Source organism: Felis catus, chromosome A1, assembly GCF_018350175.1.
Source record: "Felis catus isolate Fca126 chromosome A1, F.catus_Fca126_mat1.0, whole genome shotgun sequence".
NCBI lineage: Eukaryota > Metazoa > Chordata > Mammalia > Carnivora > Felidae > Felis > Felis catus.
In genome coordinates this window covers 114,388,158-114,405,342 of record NC_058368.1, presented here as the reverse complement: position 1 = coordinate 114,405,342, position 17,185 = coordinate 114,388,158, and the positions used below count along the sequence as shown (strand labels likewise).

Sequence of the window (17,185 nt, the reverse complement as noted above, 5' to 3'; positions counted from 1 at the left end):
GGCCATTTTCTAGAACTGATCTAACCCAAAAGATCATGTTTAATGACACTTTGCTGGATAGCTTTGCTTGCATTTGTTGACCGGAGCACACTGTGTCTAAGGATGCCCCAGGTGAGGATGAGGAGGAAGATGGAGTCAGTGAAGCGGCCAGCCTCGAGGAGGCTAAGGAAGAAGATCAAGGAGAAGGCTATTTGTCAGAAATGGATAATGAACCCCCTGTGAGCGAGAGTGACGATGGCTTTAGCATACACAATGCTACGCTGCAGTCCCATACACTGGCAGACTCCATCCCCAGCAGCCCTGCTTCTTCACAGTTGTGAGTATCTGAGATTCTTCTTTGAGGTCAAGATAGTGGAGGTGAGAAGTGGGAGAGTCTTACTTTTTCATCTTCTCTTTCTTGGTCTGGAACTAATAGTTGACAAGAAATGATGAGGATTTTTTTTTTTTTTTTTTTTTTTTTTTTACTTCTGCTTAATGGGACTCTTGTTTTATTTCAGCTCTGTCTGTAGTGAGGATCAAGAAGCTATTCAGGCACAGAAAATCTGGAAGAAAGCTATCATGCTTGTATGGAGAGCTGCAGCTAATCATAGGTGAGTGAGCTTTACCAGTCAGTAGGAACATTTTCTCCTATTCCTCCTGCATGTTTGTGACTAGAGAAGAGTCTGAGTAGGTTTATATGGGATTGGTGGCATTGGCTCTTACAACCTTTAGCTACTTAAATCATGTTCCCTCACCTGCTTCTGAAGGATAAGTAAGTAATTGCACCTTACTCTTTTTGGACAGATATGCCAATGTCTTCCTGCAGCCTGTTACGGATGATATAGCACCTGGCTACCATAGCATTGTACAGAGGTAAGCCATGATCCGTTCAGCATACTGACTTGCCTGAATTGTAAATTGTTTAGTCTTAATGGATTTTTGCTTTAGACAGTAAGTTTAAAGCAAATGTTTTTGATGTGAGTAAAGGTAACCAGGTGGTAAGCTAATCATTTCAGTGGCTGGATCACCAAAGATAGTCTAAAAGAACCCCCTTTATTACCTTTCCCAGCCAATACTTACTGTATAGATTAACTTTGGTTTTTGGATTAAGTGCATATTTTGGGGTGAGGGGGTTAGTATTTGAGTCCTGGCAGCTAAGACTAAGGGTATATATGAGAAGATGTATATGGTAATAATATATTCAGATCCATTTGGGTCCTCTTCTCTTCCATTTACCTGTTTTTTTTTTTTTTTTTTTTTTTTTAGGCCTATGGATTTGTCAACTATTAAGAAAAACATTGAAAATGGACTGATTCGCAGCACAGCTGAATTTCAGCGTGACATTATGCTGATGTTCCAGAATGCTGTAATGTATAATAGCTCGGACCATGATGTCTATCATATGGCAGTAGAAATGCAGCGAGATGTCTTAGAGCAGATCCAGGTACTTTGAGGATCTTTAGTATTTTAGCAAGGATGAAATGAAAATATTCAGGTGAAGGGTTGATACTGATGTCAAGAAAGGGTGCTGTGGCTTTTACATAGAATATTCATCAGGGACACAATTAGGAACATAAAATTTTATTCTTGCTGGATTCATGTTGGTTTTCTCATGTTGGCTTGGTAAAAGAGTTATGAGAATATTCTCCCTTGGGCAAATAACTTCAGTTTCCTGAAGTTTTTAAATAGTTCATTTATAAAATGGTAAACACCTTTTTAAAAATTATATCAAGTGTGTACATAGTAAACAGGATATAGTTTATTCTTTCCATCATAGATAATCGACTTCTATAGTAGTATTACCAGACACCCTTTGGGATATTGGGCTTCCAAGGGATGTTATCTGTCTATTGTCTGCTAAAGTAAATTGCCTAATCACTTTTGGTTCAAGTTTTTTTCTCTTTCTCATTCTTAAGAGATACTTATTTTGTATGATGGCCAAAAAAAAGTTATGTGTATTTAGGGGCGCCTGGGTGGCTCAGTAGGTTAAGCATCTGACTTTGGTGCAGGTCATGATCTCACAGCTTGGGAGTTCAGGCCCCGTGTCGGGCCCTGTGCTGACACCTTGGACAGAGCTTGGAGCCTGCTTCAGATTGTGTCTCCCTCTGTCTCTGCCCCTCCCCTACTTGTTCGTTCTCTCTCTCTCTCTCTCTCTCTCTCTCTCTCTCTCTCACTCTCACTCTCTCTCTCTCTCTCTCTCTCAAATATTAATATTTTAAAAAAGGTTATAGATATTTAGCATTTTTAGTTCCTTTAGCATATGTAACTAGAATTAAAACCTGAAATGCAAAACTTGTAATCAGTTGAAAAGTGTTTGAATGCTATTTGCAAAAGGGTACTACATGAAATCCTGTTTACAAGCCAGAAGTGTCTGAATTCTTCCATACTGGCTCAGATCTTGGGGCCAACCCTGTTTCTTTTCCCTGTAGCAATTCCTCGCCACACAGTTGATTATGCAGACATCTGAGTCTGGGATCAGTGCTAAAAGTCTTCGAGGGAGAGATTCTACCCGCAAACAGGATTCTTCAGAGAAGGTGAGGAGACCAAGAAGGAGCCTTGTATGCCAGTGTTCCAGTGCTAGAAGTCTGAAGCATCTAAGGAGCCTTATGTTACTACTTGCTACTTGGTAACTGCTGGGCTGCTACATTCCAGTGGTGTATAGACATGTGTACATCTTAAGATGGTGGTGGTTTGCACTTATCCAAACATTGAAGAAACCTGCAGTGACTGAAGGGCCCAGTCATACAAGAAATTGTGAGCTGAATGAGTGAATTATTAGTTTCTCTGCGTGAGTGCTTGCATGGTGGGGGAAATGACTTGCAGCAATCAGGGACCATCAGTTCCTGTTCAGACGCATAATGGCCAGACTGCTTTTGGTTCTCTTTCCTCTTGTTCTTGAGTTTTTTTTTAATTTTGTCTTTGTGTATGTGGTGCTTGTGTCTCTGTCCTGAGGTTTGGGGTGCTTGTGGCTGAGAGTTTCTGTGGAACCTGATCAGTGTTTGTTTGTCCTCTAACAGGACAGTGTCCCCATGGGCTCTCCTGCCTTCCTTCTCTCTCTCTTTGTAAGTATTGAATGGCTGCAAGGGGTGGTGTTGCCACAAAAATTCTCAGCTCCTGCTGGGGGTGGGTGGCAGAGGGAAATCCAACATGCAGACCGTGGCAGTGTCTTGAACTTCTCTTTATTCAGGTCATTAAGAAACTGTCTCTTCTGCATTTCTGTCTTTCTGCATGTGTGTGTGTGTGGGCTGGGTAGGGACTATTTATGAGTTCACTGGGCTGAAATGAGGTACTCTTGGTAAGGATCTAGGATGCATCTGCTCCTCATTTCTTGACTCCACCTTTTGCCAATTCTTTTCTTACAAATAAATGATTGCTCAGAGCAGCCGCTACTAGCTGGCTTCTAAAAAGTGTTCCTCATACCAGCAGATGCCCAGCACATAATTATTTTCTTTTCCCCTAATATTAAGTTGCATGACTGATGCCTGATACACAAACACTATACAATTTAAGATAAGGCTCTTAGGAACAGTGACCACTACATATAGTAGTGGCTGGTAGAATTAGAGATAAACTTAGTAAAGCTAGCCCTAAACAATTATCGTTTTCCTCTGTAAATTGAACAATCCTCTGGCTCTGTGTTCATATGGGGCATTGAGGCATGATGTAATGGAAGAACATCAGGCTAGAAAACCACATGTTCTGAAACTCACTGGATTATCCGTTGGAGCCTTGTTTTCCTCATCTGTGTGATGGAGCTCATATAACGAGGTACCTGTCCAGCCTACCTCACAGGGATGTTGTGAGGATAAAATGAGATAATAAGTATGGAACTGGCTTGAAAAAAATTAAAGTGTTATACAAATGCAAGGTGGTATTTTTATTCTTCATGTCGCCTCAAAGGCAACTTGTGTTCATGAGCTTTTAAAATTTTAGAGTCCTTGCATGTTAAGAATGTAAAAATGGCCTAGCCCAGCAAAAGTGTTCACTGATTCATCTTGCCTACAGGCTTCATTCAGCCTGTACCACAGACGGAACACTGTAATCTCCCTTCTTTCCTATTGGCCTGCAACAATGACTGTGGATCCCCAAGCAGTTGGCTGGCTGTTGCAAAGCTGGTTAATAGGATCTTTTATCTATTGAAGACAGCAAAGTATTGCACAAGAGGAAGGAGCTGGGCTGCAGGGAGAGAGCAGCAAATGGAAAGAAGCCTTCTGATTGTCCTGATCTCATGGAAAACAACTGTCAGGAGGTGCTAGGGAACTAGTGCCAGGGTCAGTCTGCAGGAAAGGCCTTTCTTATAGGGACCAACAGCTGGACAGGTATGTTAGCCAAGAATCTCACTATCCACTGCCCTTTCTGACCCTCCCACCTTTCTTTTACTCTTCCTCTTCCTTTGAACATGGTTTGGGGCCTGGGTGGGATGACTAATAGTCATTCTTTGGGACCCCAGGTGAACCCCAGTGACCTCTGTAGTGGGCAGGAGCAAGATACTCTGTCCTGCATTACCTCTCACAAACTATTGCCAGGAAGTTTTAGCCCACTCTGTGGGAAGACAGATCTATGCCCTTCATATCCTGGATTTTTCTGCTGATTCTCTTCCTCTTTCCCCATGAAACCAAATCCCCAATATTGTTGCAACTTCTCTCTCACCTCCTCAGCAACTTGTACTCATGCTCCCTTTCTTTGTCTGCCTGTCATCTAGGATGGGGGAACCAGGGGGCGCCGCTGTGCCATTGAAGCAGATATGAAGATGAAAAAGTGAAGCTTCAGAGTACCCTCACTGAGCTGAACCTGAAGTAGAAGTAAACAAGATAGAGCTTGGGCTTGTGGGCCCAGTTCCAGAAGTGGAAGTTACAGAAGAGGAGGCATCTGGGCCATGTGACATGAGCTGGGGAAATCTCTCTCAGAGAGTTGGAGTAGCACAGTTGCCTGTTTTAGGGCAAAAATCATGGGCTGTGTTAATGTCCTAATGTGTAGCTAGCAGATTGTAGCTAGTTTGTACTGTCTTGTGAAGTGTACAGACTTTTTAAAAAAACAAAAACAGAAAAACACCTGTGAAATGTGTGTGTACACAATACACAATAAACTCTGAAAGAAAAGCCTAGTCTTTGGTGTGTTCTCTCTGTGTATGCGAATGAGAAACTTGTGGGGTTTTTTTCTGCATGATAATTGTTTTATCATCTCTGGAAACGAGATTATTGCAGGGGGAGTGGTATTATAAATATGAGCTGTTCAACTGCTTGGAGAAGGTAAGTAACCAAGACTGAATTTAGAAATAATGTTTTAAAGTGTTGCATCATGCAATGAGGATAATCTTATTAAGCTTTTCTTGAATGTTTGGGAAAACAAAGTTCTCAGTGTTCTGTTCATGGCATTGCTTTTGAAGATTAGAGCATGGACATAGGTCGTACTGACCTTTTTCTCAGACATCGGTTCTACCTAGTGTACTGTCTTTGCAGATGATATTTTTAGGACATTATACTATTTCCTTCCTATTTCTATATGTAGGGTTTATGTGTAGTTTAAAATTCATTGTTGGGTTGCTTGGGTGGCTCAGTCGGGTAAGCATCTGACTGGCTCGGCTCACGATCCCGCGGTTCTTGAGTTTGAGCTCCGCATCGTGCTCTGTGCTGACAGCTCAGAGCCTGGAGCCTACTTTAGGTTCTGTGTCCCCCTCTCTCTGCACCTCCCCCACTCATGCTCTGTCTCTCAAAAACTAAACTTCAAAAAAATAAAAATAATAAATTCATTGTTATCTGAAGGCTAAAATCCATGTAAGAGTTAACAAATTTATCATCTAAGTTTATTCTAAATTTTGTTACTAAATAACTGAAACGAAATAGTTATGAGCCTTATTATAAAGAAATAGGTCAATAAAAAAGAAATAGACATAGGGTATTGTCTAGAATGTAGAACCTCCTTAAGAAAGATGTGTTTAAGAAAGTTATTGGAAGTTGCGGATCTTTATGGCTTGAACTATATAGCTTGTTATGATGCTCAAGAAGTAGAAGATATGTTCCTGTGAAGTGATAGAAAAGAGTTAAGTCAATCCAGGAGTTAGAAGATTAAGTAACTGTAGTATATTCTCAAAGCAGTCTACAAACTTGCATGTGATACAAGCAGTGAGGCCCTAAAAATTGGAGAGGACTGTGGAGGAGATCTGTTAAAGGACATAGACTTTGGCTTGGCAGAGAAGGTGATGGGTGAGCTTGGCAGAGCAGATTAGATTAAAGATCAAGACACTGACCACGAGGCTATGACATTTATTCCGGAACAGAGGATGAACTTTGAGAAAAATAGTGGATGAAAATGGGGAAGTGGGCTTGCTTACTGAATACCAGAGAAGGAAAGAGGATTAAGTAAATAGCGTTGATGGTGGGCATAAGGTAATTGGGGAGAGCAAATGATTTTGGAGATATTCAGGAAGTGATAATGAGTTTTAGAAATGTTGAGTTGAAGCAGGTGGTAGAGCACCTGAAGGGAATTGACTTTTGGATGCATGGAAAAATGAGACCAGAATACACATAAGTAAAGGTAGAGGTTTAGGAGCCATTTGAATAGGAGTCATCTGATCAAAGTTGAAACCTTAAAATACAGACATTATTTTAAGGAAGTATTCATGAGGAAGCAGAGGCCAAGCAATATAGAAGACAAGGATTTCTTGAAACTTGTAAAAGGGAGGATAAAGGGGTAAGAAAACCAGGATCGTGTGAGAAGGAGGGTATTTTTAAAACTTGATATTGCAGTTCTCATTCTGAGAAGTGAGCAATAAATATGATCTGGAGGGTGCTTCAGGTAATTTTAAAGGATGTTTTGAGGATTTAATGGTTGATAAATTTAAAATGCCTATACACTGAGCAAAGTATCTCTTGTCTTTCAAATGGATTGCCTTCCAGTTGAGTTTAAGGGTGATTTGGGATAGAGGAATTCTGTTCAACTAGCTAACTATGCCCGCCCTTCCTTCCTTCCTTCCTTCCTTCCTTCCTTCCTTCCTTCCTTCCTTCCTTCCTTCCTTCCTTCCTGAGTATAAGGAAACCCAAGAAAGAATTACTGGGTAATACCTTTGTTAGACTATTTTAACTGTTTGACATGGGGCTTTTTCATTTTATTCCCAATGACAAAGATTTCCTCTCCTGTCTCCCTTCAGCTAGATTTTATTCTTTCTAATGGTGAGTAGAAAGAAATTTCTGATCCTTTATCTTTCTACTGAACTTTGGAGATGGAAACGTCTTGAAAACAGTGATGTGAGTGAATTTAATGCATTTTTTTTCTGTGTATTTACAGATGGGGCATGAGTGGGTTTGGTTGGATTCAGAGCAAGACTATCCCAATGACTCTGAGCTGAGCAACGACTGCAGGTCCCTCTTCAGCTCATGGGATTCCAGTCTGGATCTTGATGTGGGAAGCTGGAGAGAAACAGAGGAGCCAGGGGCTGAGGAACTAGAGGAAAGCAGCCCAGGGAGAGAACCTAGTGAGCTGCTTGTGGGGGACGGAAGCAGTGAGGAATCTCAGGAAGAGGCAGAGCAAGTCAGCTGCCAGAATCTGCTCCACTTTCTTTCTGAGGTAATGGGGAGCCATTGTTTCCAAAGTTTGGAAGTCCCAAGTTTCTAAGAGAATGCTTACCCATACACATTTCTACCACTTTTGATATTGTTGACTAAAACAAAAGCTCCATAGTGGCAAGAACTAAGTTAATGGCTATGTCTCTAGCACTTGGTGCTAATACAAAACGTGTGCCAAATACGTACTTTTTGGCTGAATGTTCTAAGATTCCGGGTATTAGAAGCCCAAGGTCATAGGAAGTGGGATTTCTCTGTGTAGGACTACCTTATGAATAGCATTGCAGTTTGTTTTTCTGAGTTATGGGAGGCAATGCCCAGACTCTTTTTGAAGCTTATAATGTGACTTGAAGGCAGTATTTTGCAGTGTCCTTATTACCTTGGTTAAGGTTTACCACCAGCAATAAACTAAATTGGACAGAGTCTGTGTGGCAACTTCACACATTCAGGACAACCTAGGTAAAGATCAGCAAGAATCCAACTCCTGTGTTGTGTTCCTTCTATCTGGATTGTCCATGGTGGATAAAAATTTTCAGCATTTTTCTAGACTGCCACTCCCAATTGATCACGGTTGACACAACGTGAACAATGAGAACGCAAGCTTCTTGAAGAGGCAAGAACGATATCTATCTTGTTTACTGTTAGGTGCCTAGCAACTAGTCCAGTGTCTGTGTATATGAGATATTTTATACATTTTATTTAAAAAAATTTTTTTAATGTTTATTTATTTTTGAGAAAGACACACAGTGTGAGTGGAGAAGAGACAGAGAGAGAGTAAGACACAGAATCCAAAGCAGGCTTCAGGCTCTGAGCTGTCAGCACAGAGCCTGGCATGGGGCTCAAACCCACAAACTATGAGATCATGACCTGAGCTGAAGTTGGATGCTCAACCGACTGAGCCACCCAGGCGCCCCCATTTTATTATTTTTTTAATGTTTATTTATTTATTTTGAGAGCACAAGCAGAGGAGGGACAGTGAGAGATAGAGAGACAGTAACTGAGGCAGGCTCCAGGCTGTGAGCTGTCAGCACAGCCTGATGCGGGGCTTAAACCAACAAACTGCGAGATCATGACCTGAGCTGAAGTTGGACACAGCCAACTGAGCCACCCAGGTGCCCCGATATTTTATACATTTTAAATGATGGAATGAATGAATTAATCCATTTCCATCTCAAACTTAGTCACATTCACAGTATAATCATGTAACATTATTAATATGTAGATGATCGTTTCTATTGGTGTTCCTATGCATCTAATAATAAACTATGATTGCAGGTAGCTTATTTAATGGAGCCACTGTGCATTAGCAGCAAAGAATCAAGTGAAGGTTGCTGCCTTTCGTCTGGTGCCAAACAACAGGAGGGAAGGGAAATTGAAGCTACTGAAGGAGAAGAACCATGTAGAGAGCCCGGACAGCTTTCAGCCTGGGTAGACACCTTAGTAGCTAAGAAGTCACTGGGAGAAGATGGAAGGCCAGAGGTGGCTCCAGCTCCCTCAGATGTTTGTGCAATTCAGCAACTACACACAGAGAGTGAAGAAGTAAGTGGATAACTTAAATCATCTGACTGATTGGTCCTCTGTCCAGGGAGGCAGAACAGAGTGGTTACTGCATATAGGTTATCTCCAGTGAGTTAGCTACCTGGGCTCAAATCCTGGTTTTAGCACCAGTTAGCTGTGTGACCTTGGGTGTGTCAGTGAACATCTTAGAACCTCAGCTTTTTCTGCTGTAAATGGAATAATGGTGCTTTCTCTACCTTAGGTTTGCTATGAAATCTAAATGAGACATTTCGTGTAAAGCTCTTAGCTTAGTACTTGGCTCATAGTAAGCAATGAATAAAATTTAGAATGCCATTGTCGTTAATATTGTCCGATCCGCTAGACTAGTTAACTTAAGGTCCACATGTCATGCTGACAGTTTTAAAAGAATACAGCATCCATCTAGCAATTAGTATATTGCTTTTTCATTTTTTTTTCTTGGGGTATGGAATCACAGTTCTCCAGACATATTGTTAGCAAGAAATCATTGATGTAGGTCTAGTTAAGTCACCTTTCTCTGATTTCTTTTATAGCTTTATATAATTGACTCTTCTCATCTTAAGGTCAGATTTCACTTACCCCGTGCAGGTAGAATTACCTTGCAGATAGTAAATCTCTTTGTAAAGTTTCCTTTGTTGCCTGGCATTCTCAGGGGAAGGTTCAGCAAGAATCCAAAGAGGAGGACAAGGGTGAAGGGTATGTGTCAGAGTTGGAAGACCAGCCCTGTTCAGGTGAGTGTGATGATGACTTCAGCATTCAGGAGACTCCTTTGGTGGATATCCTTTTCAGCCGTGCTACCTCCTCAAAGTCGTAAGTATGGATTTTTATCCAAGGTTGTTAAGATTCAGACTTTTATTTATGCCTATTTGTTTTTTGTTTGTTTTTTTTTTTTTTTAGTGTTTATTTATTTTTGAGACACAGAGAGACACAGCATGAGCAGGGAAGGGGCAGAGAGAGAGGGACACATAGAATGTGAAGCAGGCTCCAGGCTCTGAGCTGTCAGCACAGAGCCCGACGCAGGGCTCAAACTCACGACCTGTGAGATCATGACCCAAGCCGAAGTCGGATGGATGCTTAACCGACTGAGTCACCCAGGGGCCCCTATTTATGCCTTTTTGAATTTGTTACCATGAACATGGATTACTTTTATAAATTAAAGGAAATTAGAATTGCAAAACACTAGAAGTAGATTTAAATATAATTTTATTGTGCAAAAAGAAGTCTGTATGTTTTCCTCTTATAAAACAAATCTGTTCCAGGTGCCTGGCTGGCTCAGTCAGTAGAGTATGCAACTCTTGATCTTGGGGTCGTGAATTTGAGCCCCACATTGGGTGTAGAGCCTACTTAAAAAAAACTGTTTCATCAACATTGAGAATCTCTTTCATAAATAACTTTTCTCTCTAATTACTATTTTTATTTATTCAGGAAACCTGGCTCAGTCAAGTTGCCCCTCAAGTCTAATACTCAAAATCTTCTTTCAAAAATACTAAAGCAGCTTCTCTTAACTTGAAATATAAAACTTGATATTACTTTTGGTTAATAGTGATTATTAAGAGAATATTTATAGAGTTTGGGGTCTCTTATGGAAGCATTAAATATGTTTTTACTCCTATGGTGTTACTCCCTTCAGATATTAACTAGAAGTGCTATGTATTAAGAAAATCTCATTACCCACCTGGGAGAGACAGAATACCATTTGTGAAGTTACTGTTTCCTTTCTGTCCTGTTTTATCCCATAGGTCTGATCTAGGCCAGAGTGACCCTGTTCAGGATCACCTGCTATTTAAGAAGACTCTCTTGCCAGTCTGGAAGATGATTGCCAGTCACAGGTAGGTCTCCACACCACTCTTGACATTCACAGCCACTCTTCTCATTTAGAGTGACTTTCCAGGGTTTCTTCATCCTGTCAGAGTTTGTCCCTTTACAGGTTCAGCAGTCCTTTTCTGAAGCCTGTATCAGAAAGGCAGGCCCCGGGATACAAGGATGTGGTGAAAAGGTCAGTGAAAAAGGGTCGAAAAAGGTTGGTTGCTTTTATATCTGTCTTTTCATACTTTCATTTCCCATTTATTAGTTCCTTCCTTCCTCTCTCTTTCTCTCTCTCTCTCTTTCTTTTTTTAAAGATTTTACTTTTTAAATATATTTTTTAACGGTTTATTTTTTTGAGAGAGAGAGAGAGAGAGAGAGAGAGAGAGAGAGAGAGAGAATATGAGTGGGGGAGGGGCAGAGAGAGCAGGAGACACAGAATCTGAAGCAGGCTCCAGGCTCTAAGCTGTCAGCACACAACCCAACACTGGGCTCAAACCCATGAACTGCCAGATCATGACCTGAGCTGAAGTCAGACACTTAACCAACTGAGCCACCCAGGCGGCCCATAAAGATTTTATTTTATTTTATTTTATTTTATTTTATTTTATTTTATTTTATTTTATTTTATTTTATTTTATTTTATTTTATTTTATTTTATTTTATTTTATTTTTATTTTATTTTATTTTATTATTATTATTTTTTTAACGTTTATTTATTTTTGAGACAGAGAGACAGAGCATGAATGGGGGAGGGTCAGAGAGAGGGAGACACAGAATCTGAAACAGGCTTCAGGCTCTGAACTGTCAGCACAGAGCCCGACGCGGGGCTCGAACTCACGGACCGCGAGATCATGACCTGAGCCGAAGTCGGCCGCTTAACCGACTGAGCCACCCAGGCGCCCCAAGATTTTATTTTTAAGTAATCTCTACACCCACCATTGGGCTTGCACTTACAGCCCCGAGATCAAGAGATGTATGTTCTGCCAACTGAGTCAGCCAGGCACCCTGATTACTTCTTTATTTCATTTACATTACTTATAAACTCAAGATACATTTTACAGCTGAACAAGTTTGTAAAGTTACGGTAAGTTTGGTCTTCATTTGAGAAGGAATGCAGGGAACAAAGGATAAATAATAGGCTGTTTTCTTTTTCAGCATTGATTTTTAAGTAATATCCATTCATCTTATATTAGTCTTTGATACTGTTTGATACTGCTCTTTTGGAACAAAACTTTAAATTTATTTTTTTTAAGTTTATTTATTTTGAGTTGGGGGACAGAGAGAGAGAGAGAGAGAGAGAGAATGTCAAGCAGGATCTGTGCTGTCAGCACAAAGCCCAATGTGGGGCTTGATCTCATGTATTGTGGGATCCTGACCTGAGCCGAAATCAAGATTTGGATGCTTAACTGATTGAGCTACCCAGGCGCCCCTGGAATGAAACTTTGAAAAGAATGCTATATTCATTCAAGCATTTGTAGGTATGCTAAGGCAAAGATGCTACTCCAAATGTTTATTTACACACATTGGTTGATAGCACTATTTTGGATTTTTATAGCATAGTTCACCTAAAATGCTGTCATAAACTAGTGTATAAATAGTGTAAAAGATCAGGAAAGGACGTTTGGAGACAGACTACTTCATTCTCTAAATAAGGAAAGTAAGGCTCAGAGGTGCTCATGACTTGGGAGTGATCAACAGTGAATAACAGAACTAGATCTAAGCCAGATTCTTTTTTTTTTTTTTTTTTTTTTTTTAAGTTACATCCAAGTTAGTTAGCATATAGTGCAACAATGATTTCAGGAGTACATTTCTTAATGCCCCTTACCCATTTAGCCCTTCCCCCCTCCCACAACTCCTCCGGCAACCCTCTGTTTATTCTCTATGTTTAAGAGTCTCTTATGTTTTGTCCCTCCCCTGTTTTTATATTCTTCTTGCTTCCCTTCCCTTATGTTCCATCTGTTTTGTATCTTAAATTCCTCATATGAGTGAAGTCATATATTCTTTCTGTGACTAATTTCACTTAGCATAATACCCTCTATTCCATCTACATAGTTGCAAATGGCAAGATTTCATTCTTTTTGATTGCCGAGTAATACTCCATTGTGTATATATACCACATCTTCCTTATCCATTCATCCATTGGTGAACATTTGGATTATTTCCACACTTCGGCTATTGCTGATAGTGTTGCTATAAACATTGGGTGCATGTGGCCCTTTGAAACAGCATACCTGTATCCCTTGAGTAATACCTAGTAGTACAGCTGCTGGGGTCGTAGGGTAGTTTTGTTTTTAATTTTTTGAGGAAGCTTCATACTGTTTTCCAGAGTGGCTGCACCAGTTTGCATTCCCACCAGCAGTGCAAAAGAGATCCTCTTTCTCCGCATCCTTGCCAACATCTGTTGTTGCCTGAGTTGTTAATGTTAGCCAGTCTGACAGGTGTAAGGTGGTATCTCATTGTGGTTTTGATTTATATTTCCCTGATGATGAGTGATGTTGAACATTTTTTTATGTGTCAGCCATCTGGATGTCTTCATTGGAGAAGTATCGATTCATGTCTTTTGCCCATTTCTTCACTGGATTATTTGTTTTTTTGGGTGTTGCATTTAGTAAGTTGTTTATAGATTTTGGATACTAACTTTTTATCTGACAATGTCATTTGCAAATATCTTCTCCCATTCTGTCTGTTGCTGATTGTTTCCTTCACTGTGCAGAAGCTTTATTTTGATGAGGTCCCAGTCGTTCATTTTTGCTTTTGTTTCTCTTGCCTCCAGAGATGGGTTGAGTAAGAAGTTGCTGCAGCCGTGGTCAAAGAGGTTTTTGCCTGCTTTCTCCTCCAGGGTTTTGATGGCTTCCTGTCTTACGTTTATGTCTTTCGTCCATTGTGAGTTTATTTTCGTGTATGGTGTAAGAAAGTGGTCCAGGTTCATTTTTCTGCTTGTTGCTGTCCACTTTTCCCAGCACCATTTGCTGAAGAGACTGTCTCTATTCCATTGATATTCTTTCCTGCTTTGTCAAAGCAGGAAACCCATATGTTTGTGGGTCCATTTCTGGGTTCTCCCATTCTGTTCCATTGATCTGCGTGTCTGTTTTTGTTCCAGTATCATACTGTCTTGATGATTACAGCTTTGTAATAAGAACTTGAAGACCAGGATTGTGATGCCTCCAGCTTTGGTTTTCTTTTTCAAGATTGCTTTGGCTGTTCGGGGTCTTTTCTGGTTCCATACAAATTTTAGGATTGTTTATTCTAGCTCTGTGAAGAATGCTAGTCTTATTTTGATAGGGCTTGCTAAACCCGATTCTTAACTTCTAGTTCAGTCCTCTTTGTACACTGCTGTGTCTTCTCTTATATACCCACTTTTTGTGTCTCATTAAATAATTATTTAGGTATTCATTGACTTGATTCACACTCTTTATCTCCACACAAGGAGAAGGACATTTTTAACTTTTGATTATGTAGTAAGAGAAGTAGATTAAACAAGTATATGACTACACATTGTAAACAGTCAGGCAGTCAGTACAGTGGGAGTGACTCATCATTGGAGCTCTTTACAACTTTGGTACCTGGGGCTAGCATTCCTCCTACAGTAGTAAGAGTATAGTAGCTGGGCTTGTGGGCTCTGGAGTCAGGCTGCCTCTGAATTGGAATCCAAGCTATGTGACTTTGAGCAAGTATTTAGCCTCTCTAGATGTGTTTCCTCTTTGCCAATTGGTGATAATAAGGCGCCAGCTTATAGGTTTATTGAGAGGATAAGTGAGTTAATGTAGAAAGTACCTAGCACACCTCTTGGCCTATTATAAGAAGTCAAATGTTAGCTGCTATTGGCATTTTATTATCTGATGGGTATTGTTATCTTTGCTACTGTTTTATTTGCTATTTTCATTTACTACTTGGAGAGCTGGTTTTCCATGAGAGCATGTTAGGTCCCACATATTCACCATGAAAATTTGATTTTCTCTCGTTTTTCTTGGCCACCTGTAGACCCATGGACTTAACTAGCCTGAAAAGGAATCTGTCTAAGGGACGGATTCGTACCATGGCTCAGTTCCAGAGAGACCTGATGCTGATGTTCCAAAATGCTGTGATGTACAATGACTCTGATCATCATGTGTACCATATGGCTGTGGAGATGCAACGAGAAGTCTTGGAGCAGATTCAGGTAGTGTATGTAAGAGATTTATAAGAAGAAGGAGTACAGCCTCTGGAATCTGATTTTAGTAAGTCTGAGAATAAGAGTGATGTTAAAATGACCTGTGTTCTCAGAGTTTATGTTTAAAGGTGATTAAAATCCCTGAGGTACTAACGTTGTCCTACTGCTTTGGAAAACCCTAAACCTCTGTAGGACCAGCTTTAATAGAATAATGAAGTAAAGTAGTATAGGAATACAGGCAGCAGTGAAGAAGTCTCAAGAGAGTTGGGAATACAGAAGTAACAGGAGCTCCTACTTCCAGAGCCTCAAATCAGAGGGCTAACCATGCAAACCAAAGACTGGAGTCACTCCATTTTTTGGTTGCTCTACCTATTGATATTAATGTATGTTCACACTGTCTCATCTATAGGGGTAAGACATGGTAGCCAAAAGAGGACAGAGAGTTTCTTTTCTGGGCAAGACCATACTTTAAAGAAAAAAAGCATAGTCAGATCTTACTGCAGAAAAAGAAATAAAATTACAGTCAAATCTCTGTAATTTTTAAGATTTATAGCTTGCTATTACCTTGTCTTTGTAGGTGCTGAGTGTTTGGTTAGACAAAAGAAGAGACTTAAATAGTATGGAATGAGAACCAGCCAAGCCTGTGGATGTTGGAAAACCTCTTTTGTTAACCAGGAACTGCTATCCTGACCTTTTCTGGATTTGGGACCTCTTATTGATAGTTACAGAAGATCCCAGTACTTGTTTACTAGTTCTCTGTTGTCTTTTCTAATAAGAAAAATGCCTTAATTCACAACCAAGGAGTCAAAGGTGCCTGTGGACATAACATAAAACAGGGAAAGCTGAGATTTGGGGCTCAGCCATAAATGTTGCCCACAGCTTTGTTCCATAGGCTTGATTTAGATGTAACTAAATTAAACGTCTTATAACTGCTCTGTAAATAAATGTTATTTCACAAGTTATAGATTGCTTTTTAATGATTACAGAATCTTGTATTAAAGGACAGTATCTGGTGGAATGAGTAAGGTACTTGATTTGGGTTTCTTACTATACTGTCTGCAGTTGGATGGTGTAGGATGAAGCGAGAGTGTCTATGATTTGTCTCCGTATTTATAAAGTTGAGATAATTGAAGCGTCCTTCAAATGGCTAGGAGGGTGAAATAAGATGAAAATGTTAGAAAACATCTAGTGCTCTTAAGATTCCCAAGGGGGGATAAAGATGCCTGTAGGCTGGCATGCTCTGTTGGATAAAAGAAAACAGCCACAGCAATTTCTTACTTGACACATCCCCAAAGGCAAGTGAATTAAAAGCAAAAATGAACTATTGGGACCTCATGAAGATAAAAAGCTTCTGCACTGCCAAGGAAATAATCAAGAAAACTAAAAGGCAACCAACGGAATGGGAAAAGATATTTGCAAATGACATATCGGACAATGGGCTAGTATCCAAAATCTATATAGAGCTCACCAAACTCCACACCCAAAAAACAAATAATCCAGTGAAGAAATGGGCAGAAAACATGAATAGACACTTCTCTAAAGAGGACATCCAGATGGCCCACAGGCACATGAAAAGATGCTCAACATCACTCCTCATCAGGGAAATACAAATCAAAACTACACTCAGATACCATCTCACGCCAGTCAGAGTGGCTAAAATGAACAAATCAGGACACTATAGATGCTGGCAAGGATGTGGAGAAACGGGAACCCACTTGCACTGTTGGTGGGAATGCAAACTGGTGCAGCCGCTCTGGAAAGCGTGGAGGGTCCTCAAAAAATTAAAAATAGATCTACCCTTTGACCCAGCAGTAGCACTGCTAGGAATTTACCCAAGGGATACAGGAGTGCTGATACATAGGGGCACTTGTACCCCAATGTTTATAGCAGCACTTTCAACAATAGCCAAATTATGGGAAGAGTCTAAATGTCCATCAACTGATGAATGGATAAAGAAACTGTGGTTTATATACCCAATGGAATACTACGTGGCAATGAGAAAGAATGAAATAGGGCCTTTTGTAGCAACGTGGATGGAACTGGAGAGTGTTATGCTAAGTGCAATAAGTCCTACAGAGAAAGATACCATATGTTTTCATTCTTATGTGGATCCTGAGAAACTTTTAACAGAAGACCATGGGGAAGGAAAAAAAAA

At 40.2% G+C, this 17,185-nt stretch overlaps 1 protein-coding gene across 12 annotated transcripts in view; it reads left to right on the top strand.

The window, feature by feature from the left end:
• The window catches only part of BRD8 (bromodomain containing 8), a 33,946-nt gene extending 17,954 nt beyond the window's left edge, over positions 1-15,992 (top strand). For 8 of the 12 annotated variants that reach the window (XM_045059568.1, XM_045059563.1, XM_045059535.1 and 5 more), the window contains 13 exons: positions 102-316; positions 498-590; positions 784-852; positions 1,246-1,423; positions 2,409-2,513; positions 2,997-3,041; positions 7,264-7,542; positions 8,814-9,077; positions 9,727-9,884; positions 10,814-10,903; positions 11,002-11,070; positions 14,862-15,039; positions 15,608-15,992. In XM_045059568.1, coding sequence (XP_044915503.1) covers positions 102-316; positions 498-590; positions 784-852; positions 1,246-1,423; positions 2,409-2,513; positions 2,997-3,041; positions 7,264-7,542; positions 8,814-9,077; positions 9,727-9,884; positions 10,814-10,903; positions 11,002-11,070; positions 14,862-15,039; positions 15,608-15,658 — 1,794 coding nt within the window. In that variant the 3' untranslated portion in view covers positions 15,659-15,992. Of the gene's footprint in view, positions 1-101; positions 317-497; positions 591-783; positions 853-1,245; positions 1,424-2,408; positions 2,514-2,996; positions 3,042-3,984; positions 4,299-4,681; positions 5,084-7,263; positions 7,543-8,813; positions 9,078-9,726; positions 9,885-10,813; positions 10,904-11,001; positions 11,071-14,861; positions 15,040-15,607 lie in introns of those variants that run through there. The other 4 variants (XM_045059539.1, XR_006599334.1, XM_045059570.1 and 1 more) reach the window with 4 other exon arrangements.
• Positions 15,993-17,185: the final 1,193 nt, after the last annotated feature.